Source organism: Festucalex cinctus, chromosome 1, assembly GCF_051991245.1.
Source record: "Festucalex cinctus isolate MCC-2025b chromosome 1, RoL_Fcin_1.0, whole genome shotgun sequence".
NCBI lineage: Eukaryota > Metazoa > Chordata > Actinopteri > Syngnathiformes > Syngnathidae > Festucalex > Festucalex cinctus.
The window spans coordinates 32,802,813-32,814,952 of NC_135411.1; the positions used below are offsets into that span (position 1 = coordinate 32,802,813).

Here is a 12,140-nt window from a genome sequence, read left to right on the forward strand (position 1 = left end):
CACGCACATGCAGTTTGCAGTTTTAACAAACCTTCTAGGTCACTTTTGGCACAGCCACAACTACTAGTACTGTATATTTGAACTGGTGAAGCAAAATGTATTGATTTATGACATTTAATAATGATTTATAATAGGCAATTGCATTGCTTTAAATAATTAATTCAATTTAAAAAACTGTTACATGTAATTATTTTTTTTATTTTTTTTAATCACTATTATGATTATTAAAATGGATAAGTTCACATTGTATACACCTTATTCCTGAGTGTTCTCATGGGAAACGATTGGGGTAGTGACTTCCAGTTCCGGCTTCTCGCCACAATTTTGCTACTTTACAGTGGATGTCATGTCACGGAGCCGGAGCGGTGTATTTGAACGTCTTTCCCCCCACTTTTTTTTTTTTTTTTTTTAAATGATCCTAAGCCCCCCTTGTATTTAAAAATGACTTACACAACATGGCAACTCGTTGCACCTTTGCTGTTTTGTAACTACAAAAGCAATGTTTTGAACTGGCACCCCGGACAAGGAAAAGGGAATATTGTGATAACGCTAGTTTCCAGCGCCTACCCAGGATGAGGATCACAGAGGAATTACCCTGCCTCCACGTGCTATGGCAAAGATGGCCCTAACTAGGCGGTGTGTCGAGGCCACGTATCTGTTTAAGTTTTTGAGATCAATGATACCTGATGAGGGAAGACATGGATCGTTCATGTTTCGACATTTATTTTTTTTCTGAATCTGATTTTTCTTGTTGGCGCTCGAAAAAGTCACCGCTCGCCACTGTTATTTATCTATCTATCTATCTATCTATCTATCTATCTATCTATCTATCTATCTATCTATCTATCTTTCTCTGCAGCCATCTGTCCATCTTTCTGTCTCTGTATCAACACACATTCCAGCAAAGTTCATCCATTGCACCTGGGATGAATTAGCAGAAGCAATTTGAGTTTCTGTGAAGGTTCCAGAATTTTAATCAACACTTCACTTCATGAGTGGCAATCGATGAGACTGCAGCGTGATCAAGAGGTTCCATCACAATACCCAACTCGTGCGCGCACACACTGAACAGAAATAATTAGTGTGTGAGAGTGCATATTGTCACGAAGTGACTCACAGCCACAAAATGGATGAGTCACAGTGATGCCACCGTCACGACGAACACCTGAACGTAGACGAAATCCGCTTGCAGGATTGGAATCACATTTACGGCATTGCTCGGGGGGGGGGGGGGGGGGGGGGGGGGGGGCACACAAAAAGACAAAATCATTGACAAATAATTTTCATATGTCCTTCAATGTAAACATGATGTTAAAGCCAAGTTTGTCAAGCAGCAATGGGAAGTAACCAAATACAAGTAGCCTACTTTGGTAATGTGCTTAAATAGAATTTTCAGGTACCTGAACCTTTGGGTCAAGAAGTGGGGCTACACCATGAACGAGTCGCCAAACAGTCTGAAGGTACATACAGACAAGCAATTAAACGGTCCGTTTTCATGTAGAAAAGCAATCTATATGTCACAAGTCAATCTCCGGACCCTTTCAGACAAACTATGGACTGGTTACCAGCCAAAGTCAGGTCACATATAGATTACCTGGACCAGTCACCAATGTCAGCACATTTATAGACAAACCAATTGTTCATTGCAGAGTCTTCAGACTACAAGTCGATTATTTCCAAAGAGGTGCTGTGCTTCACGTTGTCATCAGGCTTTGTTTTTGCGCTCCCATTTGCTTTGTTTCCAAGCAAAGGTGTTGCTAGTGATGCCTCGCAGGTCTCAAGGTCCCTGCTGCCGGGGTCCGGCATTTGCCCCTCGGGATTCAGCACCCCGACCTCATGGTGCGCCAGCAAAGGCTCCAGAGTCTGCGCCGGGCATCCATTTTGCCCAATTCCCAAGACTTGCGTCATTTCCGAGACATCGTCGTCTTCGCGCAGTCCCCTTCTCAGGCTCTCCCGGGGCACCAGTGCCCGCCTGCCGCTCTCCTGTGCCGGCTGGACCTGGACGACATGGTCCTCCACCTTGCGGTTGGCGCGGCAGAGGGCTTTGCGGAAGCCTCTCTTGAAATTGTCTGACATGAAGCCGTAGACTACGGGGTTGGCACAGCTGTTGGCGTAGCCCAGCACCACCACGAAGTAGTACAGGCCCTGGTACTCGTGGGGCAGCGCCACCAGCAGATTGAGGATGTTAAGCGCGTAGAAGGGCAACCAGCACAAGACGAAGACGGCCACCACGATCACCACCATGCGCGTCACCTTGCGCTCCGACTTGCGACGCTTAGCCGAGGCTGCGTGGACCTTCTTGGCCGAGCTGCGTACCTTCAAATAGGAATAATAATACAGTAGATTATATTTAAAGAGGAAGTCAGCCCCATAAAATCTTTTTAACAATAATATGTTCTATCTAAATCATGCAGGACTGCGGCCCTCGAGGACTGGAGTTTGAGACCTGTGTTCTATGCAGTCCCATTAGTCTTAATATGGTACTCTTATAAATATTGCATTAGTGGAATATGAATTAAGCAGCAACATTTTTATCCATCTCAGGGGGCAGCCATTTTGCCACTTGCACTCAACTGAAGATGACGTCAATGTTGCGCAAGTCTCAGGTAACAAACAATCACAGTGCAGCTTCAGAAAACAGGTGAGCTCTGATTGGTTATTGCCCGAGCCCTGAGTAACTGTGATGTCATCTTCAATCAATAGCAAGTAGCAAAATGGCTGCCCCTGAGATGGATAAAAACGGCTGGTTATTCCACAAATGTAATATTAATCAGAATGTCATGTTTAGACGAGTAAGGTCACATATAACATTTTATTTTCAAGAAATGTTTAAGGTTAACTTCCACGTTAACCACAGCGATTGATAGATGAGAGCCGCGGACATATTTCAATTACCTGCAGTTCTTTTTTCATTTAACTCATTCACTCCCAGAAACCCCCTTCGCTCTCAACTGTTCACTAGATTTTGACTGATTTTTCAAGGCCCACAGAATATTGTGCTCTATTGCTGTAAAAACATGGAACCTACAAAAGAAAGATTAGAGCCTCTTCTTTCATCAGGAAAAAAAAGCATATTTGTATCTGTTTCCTTTTTGAATCAATTAGCATTAGAATATAGCTAAGTTTCATGATTATTCACAAACCTGTCGAAAACACTGGAGAAAAGAGCTTGTTGCAAAATGGCTCTGGTTGATCTCTTATACTCTGCTGCCACCTGTGGGCCGTTTTGTTTTTGTTGTAATAACTACTATTGCTTTAAGCGACCTCTTCAGGTCAGAGGCTGCATCAAAGCCTTCTGTATGCTCCTGCATAAAAAACAAACAAACAAACAAACATAAAATAAAACATTTTTTGGGCCATGGAATTATTTAAAATAGAACGTGTTTATGTGATACTCACAAAAGTGTTTTGTTGAGATGTAGCCTAACCAATTATTATTTTTTGCTCGAGTCATTTTTTTGATTTATTGTAATTGTTTTATTTCAATGTGTCGATTTAGATTGAGAGGCGATTTTATGTTGTTTTGCGAAATGAACACTGGGTGGCAGCACTAACTTGCAGTGTCACAAGGGACCACGTAATGAATAGCGGGGAAGGGAGGCTCATAATCCAAGTGAATGGACAAGGCGCAGCAAGTGTCCAGCGTCGCTGATTTACGTGTTGTATTTTTGATATTTCCAGGTTAGTGTTATCTTTGTTGTGTGACTACAAGTGTTCATAAGCAACTACGAATGACCAGTGATGTGTTAAATGTGAGCCAAATTTACTTTAAATGTGTTTAAATGCGATTTTGTGCGACTCGGTGTAATGTAGCTTGAAAAAGGCTGCGTATGACGTGGCTACTTCATTTTTCGTTTGCTTTATTTGGCTTCTCGTCATTTGAGGGTTATTTCCATGTGTGTAAAACGAAATGTACTCTTGTGTGTGTGGAGTACTTTGCACAAAATTCAACGAGCTAATGCTCGCCCGATGACTGCGTTCGCATCGTCGGTCTTGTTTAAAATGGCGCACGTCGATTGCGGCCAGAAATGTTCTAGCGTGTATTATAGTGTAAGGTTAAGAGGTAGTCGTTATAGTTTTCTATTTAGTTTCATTAGGAAGTAAATGTGTTATAGCTTAACTGCCAGAAAGATTTATTCTGTTGCATAAGGTGAATACTTATTAAATGTAAAGCCATTACAAAAATACTCTTTTGAATAGAGAGCAAGATGATGTACATACATGATAGATGATAGAATACATGAGTGTTGATAGATGAGACATGAGTAAAGAGAGTGTGTATTTTTGGTGTAAACAATTTTTGTAAATCTTATTTTTGATAAAATTTGAATTGTAAGGGAAACATTTCTATGTGAATGATTATGTCATCCAGCTGTGATGAGAAACTAGTGCTTGAATGTGAAGCATAGTGACAAGCAGAATTATTTCACCATTGTAGTTAACAGTTTGAATGAACATGTAAATAAATATAATCCAAGTGAATGGACAAGGAGCAAGAAGTGTCCAGCGTTGCTGATTTACGTGTTGTATTTTTGATATTTCCAGTTCCAGGATTATCTTTATATCTGCCAGCGGGCATTCAGCCGGGACCCGCTACATTTATACGTTTTTGTGAGCAAAGGAGTTAATGAGGTTAGCCATTGACGTTGACTGCTGCCGCGACGCCTCAGTCACGGATAGATTCTGACCACGACTCATGCAAACAAAGCCCTCAAAGTATTGTAAACGTAACCTTGAAGACGATGAGCAGGTAGCAGAGGCAAATGATGAGCAGTGGGCACAGGAAGCCCACCGTGGACGTGTAGATGATGAACACCGCCCTCCACACCTTGGCGGGGGCCGGCCATAGTATGTTGCAGGTGCCGCCCGTCTTCTGGATGTTGGCGAACACCACCACGGGCAGGACGACCAGGAAGGACAGCGCCCACACGGTGCCGTTGACCGCCTTGGCAACGTGGGGGCGCCGCCAGCGGGCCGAGCGGACGGGATGGCCCACCGCCAGGTAGCGGTCCACGCTCATCACGGTCAGGCAGAAGATGCTGGTGAACTGGTTGATGGAGTCCACTGTCATCACCAGGCGGCACATGAACGAGCCGAACGGCCACGCCTGCAGGGAGTTCTGCACGGCCAGGAAGGGAAGGCCCAACATAAAGAGCTCGTCGGCGATTGCCAGGTTGAGGATGTACATGTTGGTCACCGACTCCATCTTGGAATGATGCAGCACGATGTGAATGACCAGCGTGTTTCCGCCCAGGCCGATCACGCACACGATGACGTAGATGAGCGGAATCAAGACGCCCCCCACGCCGGGGTCCGAACCGTCGTCCGGCGTCGTCGTGTTGGAGACGTTCAGTAGAAGGAGAGGAGGATCCTGGAACGGGGTGCTGGCGTTCTCCACCGCCGCTTCCATGTCTGGAAAACGTCAGCTTGGATGCAACAACAAACATCACCACTCAGTTCAATAGAATTTGGACCGATTACGTTTTTATAGCTAAATAGGAAAATGTTCTTGACAGTAATATGTGCTTTGCAGCCCCACCGTTTGTGGATATGAGTTCAGTTGCAAAATCCACCCGTTTTTATCCATTTCAGGGGGTGGCCATTTTGCCAATGCCGTCAGTGACATCACAATGTCTCAGCCTGACCAGCTGTGATGTCATTTTCAGTCAACGGAAAGTGATAAAATGGTTGACCCTGAGATAGATTAAAAAAAAAAAATAGGTGGATTTTGCTACTTAACTAACTAATATCCAAATAACACAATATTAATCAGAATGCTGTGTTTCGACTTCCCTTAAAAAGAAATAAATGAAATAATAAAAATTGAACAAAACGTTTTTTGTAAATGAAATAAAATAAAATGAGTGCTTTTCAAAAAACTAACTGAAATGAAATTTGACATTTTTAAATGCTAATTAAAACAAACGAGTCGAAAATATAAGTTTCATCTCTTGTCAATTATTTTTTTATTATTATTTATTATTATTTTTACTGCACGGCTGTGTGGAAAGAAGGAAGGTTGAACGGTCAATCGTTGTAATTTATGACACAATATCTCTTGTGACCAAATCTCGTGAACTGTGCTTTTGTTGATTTTTTTGTTTTAGTTTTGTCATGTTTTATTGTGTTCTGTGTCTCTCGTTAAGTTTTTGTGTTCACCTGTGCTTGTCAAACCAGTCGCTTGTGTCATCCAATCAGCCCGCTCAGCCACTCGTGTCTTGTCCAGGTGTCTCTCGTTGTCTTATCAGTGCCATGTGCCTTTGTGTGGCGATCTCTCGTATTTCTTTGTTACTGTTAATTTTTATTAGGGCTTGTTTGATTTTGAGTTAAGAGTCTCACCAAGTACCCTTGCTAAGTTGCTATGTTTTGTTTTTGTTAATAAATCATTTTGTTCCCTACACTCCTGCTTGGTTTTGCCTGCTTCCTTGCACTTGGGTCCTCATTCGCCGCCAAATCATGAAACCAAATACTTCATATAAAAAGCTACTCTGCGTGGTTTTTTAATATCTTCAAATGTCCACATCGTTTTAGCGTTTTCGTTCATCAGGTTGTGGTCGCCGTGGAAACGGGCCAGCGGGGCCTCGGATATCAAAGTCATCAATCATCAATAAATGTCGGCGCCTTCTTTGCCAAAGGCAAAACACAAAGGGAACAAAGACAAAAACACAAAGTCAAGTAGTCTTGATTATTTTCGAGTCAATGCAAAAATAATATTAAAAATTAGCGGATTTTGTGAAAATGATGACACCACCAATGACACTTTTGGACGGTTAATGCAACTAACAAACATGCTGCCTCATGTCTCACCTAGTCGGGATGTTGACCATTTTTCAATCTGGAGATCAAATTGTTGGAATGTATGTATAAATGTCAAGTTCCATGTACTGTATTTTTTATTGTGTTTTTTTGTCACCTGCCGAAGGAATGACTACAAATGTAAACTCACAAAGTATATTTGTTCATGAAAGTCTCTTTCGCTTTCTCTCTGTGACGTGCATGCACTCACAGCCGGTAACGAGGCACTCTAATTCAGCCATATCAGCGGACTATCTGAAGAGAAGATGCATTTTCAGGATCTAGACAAATCTACTACCTAATTTACAGTACATGTCACAATTGTACAAGGTAATTACTGATTTCAACAAAAGTTCTTTTAACATGGCGGAGGAGCCCCTTATGCCAGGTGTCACTGGGCGCTGTTTTAGACACGCCCCCAAATATCAGGAAAACTGTATGCTAGCGGGGGAAAAAAACAGTTTATTGCGACATCTCGACAATTGATTACTGCATATAGTAACTCAGTTTTTGCAGATTTTATGATTTTACTTACAGGGTATCTTTGGAGATCACTGACGTCAGGTCAAGTGACTTAAGACGAATACTTTCAGAAGTCTTTAAGATAACATCAATCATTTTGAATTGATCTGTTCAAAAAATCTATTTTGTATATGTACCCTATATTGCGGAATTTCTGACAATTGTGAGGGGGCACTGGAGGTGATTTTTTTTTCAGTGTGAGGTGTGAATAAGCAGGTGTTCATTGGATCTGGATGAATGCTAACATGTGCTAAATGCTAATTGCGTGAACATTGAGAGGCAAAATGTCAGCAGGTTGTTCGGCGTCCATCCTAAAGGTCAGCGCAACTTCAAAGCTTGGGGGAGGACCTACACGCGCACACAATCCCACCCCACCCCCCACACACAAACACACACCAAAACATACACAAATATGCAAATATGTGCGTTCCACTCACATAACACAACCTGTCAAATTTCTGACTGATGACGATGATGGTAGCAGATTGTAAAAGTTTATCTTTGTTGTTATCACTGACAATAATGCAATCATCAATGCATAGATATTGATTTTAATCACATTGTGAGACTTAACATATGTATATATACAATATACAGGATGTAAAATATTTTGTATTGACATTGTATTGATCAACCTTCTATTTAGTCAATTCTAATGTACATATATACAAACACGTTGGAAAAAAATATTTTATTCATACATCTCTCATTTTGCACTCAATTTTTAAATAACTTTATGAGCCATTTTGCACCTGTTTATTATAGACATATATGCATATTAACAATTTCATGCACTGTACAATTGAGCGTCTTATAATTCATGATTATATAGCACTGTTAATAATATGCGTCACACTTTGCATTAACTTGCATAAATGTTCGCCTAGCACAACTGATCTATCTGCAATTGCTTGCATTAAGTTTGCATCATAAATCTTGTCAATCATATTGACAATGTTCTTTGTTAATATTAACTGAATGAAGTGCTGAAAATGTGTATTTTATGGCCAATGCGTCCAGACTTCACTCTGTTTTCTGTGCCTTTGATAGCCGAAGCAGAAAGATTTCATCTTACCTTTGGACTTTTCTTCGTCTTCTGTTCACAAGACCAGCTTCAAAGCTGAACAGTCTCCAGGTTCGCTCAGCTCAAGTCCACGTTTCTTCCTGAATGGAACCGTCATCGTCATCAGCAGTAGCAGCAGGAACGGAGCACTTCTCCACTTGTAACTAGGAGACAGCTAGTCAAGTGGGAGGTGTTAGGATCCCATTCTATGTGCGTGTGCGCGCATGTCATAAGAGAGGCTGCAGTTGAGTGCAGTGCACCGTCTGGCGAGAAGAAATGCGATATCGTATTTCGCTTCTATTTCACTTTTATATGTATTATCAGCATCAACTTGGATTAATATAAAAATGTATTTTTAAATACTCACTTGTGAAAAAACAACAGCAGTTTGCGGTTTTTATTGTTCGTATGTAAAATATTTACAGCACTTCTCCACATTAGTTATTTTACAAACTCATTCCAAAATGCAATAAATCAATTTCCCTCCCTCAAAATTCCACACTCAACACTCCATAATGACACACTGAAGAAAAAAAAAAAAAAAAAAAAACTCAGAAAAAAAACGGGTGTGTGCAGACTTTCTTTTTTCTTTTATAAGCACCATATATATTGTAGGAATAATATTTTTCGTTTCTACTTGATTTTGGTGAATTGCTGAATGTAATGTATGAACTATATTTACTACAATATTTGATTGATCCACTCACACAGGTTGTGATTCGGAATGGGTGATTACCGATACTAGGTAACTACTATCGGTATTGGTGCCGATACCTGCTGTATTTGAAAGTAACAGTATCGGCCACACTCTTGCGGTGCCCTCTCATTTTACAACCAAGAACTAGAAAATAGGGGAACAGAAAATTGTCCATTTCATGCAATTTTTGGGAAAAGGCTATATTAGGATATACAAATCTTTCTTTTATATTTGCGGGGAGTTTTATGTATTAGTAGTATCGGTATTTGGTATCGGTATCAGTGACAACTCAAGAGTTGCTTATTGGTATTGGTGTTATGGAACATCCCTAGTTGTGATGATGTCATCATGCACATGGAAGTCAAATAGACAGTCCTGTTCTTGGTATTGTTACTTATGCCATACTCCAGTCGGGTTATATTGAAAGTAACATCTTTTCAGTTCAGAAAGCAAGGATGGCGAATGAGAAGTCCGACCAGGCATCTGAGTCATTTTTGGATTCTCTTACGCTCTTGTGCTTTCTAGAAATGTTGTCCCTGGTTTGTAGTTGATAAAGTGATTCAGGCTGAATCGTTTGATCGCTCTCCCCCGTTAATTTGCAACATTTTCATATTTGCTGCTCCCTGTACCAGTGTCCACACTCAACATGAGCCCTCATGATACAAAAAAACATATTTTATCTCAAACTGTGTAATAATTGAATAGTTTTTAAATAAACTTTGAATTTGAACTAGCAAGGACAACGTTTGATCTGAAAATTGCAAAGCCTTTTACTAAGAAAAGTTGGAAAAGAGTCAGGTACATTTCTGTAGTCCATAATTTGTGTTTGAATTTCTTTTCAAGGGCACTTATGTGTCATAACTTGTAAGAATATTGTTATGTAAGATGAAGACAACAAAAACGGCGCTACGCAAAAGCAAGGAAGTGATGTAAGGAATGCAAGTGAAGAGCAACTTTGTTGAAATGTTGAGGAGTGCTTTGAAAAGTCTTAGTGCAAGATGGTGAGGAGGCGTTGACACCTGTACAATGTTCAAAACATATTCAATGAAATATGGAAAAAAAAAAATGAATGTAAAGATTTGCTTCATACATTCTCGATGTTTGAAGGTAACTGCTGAAAACGTGTCACAGGTAAGGCTGCCAACTGTCCCGTATTGGCCGGGATGCCCGTCTTTTGAGCTAAATCGTTATGTCCCGTACGGGACCTCAAAAGTCCCGTAAAATAATTCTCAATTCTTACACGGCATCTTTGCCATTTTTGGACCACGGCTGCTCCTGTAGGTTGATAAGTAACAAGGAAGTTGCTCGTAGCCACTAAAATGGGTCGCTGGGTGTGACGTTATGTGGAGATCTTACAAGGTAAGAGGCAACTAGAGAGAGAGAGATGCACTTCCTGGTTTCGTCACAGCTTCATGTCGCCTACGCTCTAAACGCCGATCTTAAAACGTCTGCTGACCAACGTATCAGCGGGAGCAATACACGATGTATTCTTGTACTATTTATGAACAAATACTGCGAGAATTTTGCTTGCTGGCAAGTTTCGCAATCAGCGCTTAACACAGCAAACCGCACTCGACAGATCCTAGATCAGCTAAAACAGCAATGTCACTAAGCACGGCACCTGTCAGCCAATCACAGGCATCAGGCATCTTCACGTGCATTTGTTGTAGCGGTTTATACTGCACAAGTGGCTAGAAAATAAATAAATAAATAAAAATGTGTAGTGTTGTCCAGTCGGTTAGGAAGATAGAATGGATAAACCTGTAAGAAAGAAAGGACTGTGCTGTTACACCAAGTATCCATGGAAAAAAGTAAATTTGGTGAGTCACGCTCCTCTTTTGCATTTTATTTTTTTGCACCGTTTTTGTTTTTGTTTTTTTTAAGGAAAGAGACAAATTGTGGTTTCTTTGAGGTTTAGTATGAGGTTACATAATGATGGCCTGCAGTAACCCACTGCACAAAGACACGTTGAAAGGACGTCTTTTTAAGGTAATTCTTGTACGTCCAATCTCGGTCCGGTGAAGGTGCAGACTGTGACGCCAGATGACGTCTTTTTTTCAACGTCTTCTGGACGTTCCGTATTTACGTTTTCAGGACATCCAAATGAGGGCTAATGTAGTAAAATAAGTCCAAATTAGATCATTAAAATAAAATAATTTTAGACTGCTCTTGAAGGCTCATTTATTGCCTGACTTTATGTGTGTGACACAAACATCATCTCCCTAACGGGGAAGCGAACCCACACCACCTGCATTGAAGGCAAGTGACGTAACCACTCCACCACCCGGAAGCACCTGAAAGCATTTGTCATGTTCTTATGTGAATACCTGCATTAGATATATAATTCAAAAAAATAAATAGCAATACATTAGTTTTATAACAGAAAAAATAATACTAAATTGATTAAATAATATTGATAACAATAACATTGATATTTAAATCCCTGTGACGTTCAAAAAAGTCACGTATCCAAATGGGGTCATAATTAGACGTCCAAAAATGGACTTAATTTGCACGTCGCTTAGTAGTCCAGCACTGGTCTTCGACCAACCGACGTAATACAGACATGATCTGCACGTCCACAGGACGTCCAATGTTTAGTGGGAAGAATTAAAGGGAATGTACAAACTTTGTGCATTTCGAATCTAATCAGAATTTTCACTGATTACACATCATGCTCACACCGCAATGACACCGTGCCGTGCACCTGTCCCTTATTTCGGGATGAGAAAGTCGACAACCCTCGTCACAGGCTGAAAACACAGAATTAGCAAATGTCCAACGTGTTAGCATGATTACTGGCATGACTAAGTGAAAAACATTTTCATGTTTGCCAGCGTTGCTAAGACTAAAATCTTATTTACATACAAAACAAAATGGCTAAAACATTTGCTGGAATTTTGACAACAGTGGCTAATATGATTGCTAACATTTTTTTTTTTTTTTAAGGATTTAAAAAGCACACAAAGCGAGCTGTTGCTGCGGTGGTCACAACGTGATTAGCCTCCCGGGGCTCGTTAAGCACGTTTTGTTTTGAGTAGCTTACATGGCGAAAGCCACGCT

The 12,140-nt window shown here is 40.7% G+C and overlaps 1 protein-coding gene and 1 long non-coding RNA gene across 5 annotated transcripts; one reads left to right on the forward strand and one right to left on the reverse strand.

The window, feature by feature from the left end:
* Positions 1-1,243: 1,243 nt before the first annotated feature.
* Positions 1,244-8,627, reverse strand: LOC144024504 (somatostatin receptor type 5-like). 4 transcript variants are annotated; one of them, XM_077530852.1, is made up of 3 exons: positions 8,393-8,627; positions 4,733-5,412; positions 1,244-2,316 (listed from the first exon to the last, which is right to left on the reverse strand). In XM_077530852.1, exons 2-3 carry the CDS (start codon positions 5,408-5,410, stop codon positions 1,660-1,662), a joined length of 1,335 nt encoding a protein of 444 aa, XP_077386978.1. In that variant the 5' UTR covers positions 5,411-5,412; positions 8,393-8,627; the 3' UTR covers positions 1,244-1,659. The 4 variants fall into 4 exon arrangements, with proteins under 4 accessions (XP_077386978.1, XP_077386970.1, XP_077386961.1 ...); XM_077530844.1 differs by having other exon boundaries at positions 4,733-5,426; XM_077530835.1 differs by lacking the exon at positions 8,393-8,627 and adding an exon at positions 6,160-6,218.
* On the forward strand, positions 3,623-6,398 carry LOC144024526 (uncharacterized). Its single transcript, XR_013284794.1, has 2 exons — positions 3,623-5,173; positions 5,255-6,398. It is a non-coding gene; the product is annotated as an uncharacterized LOC144024526 (long non-coding RNA).
* Positions 8,628-12,140: the final 3,513 nt, after the last annotated feature.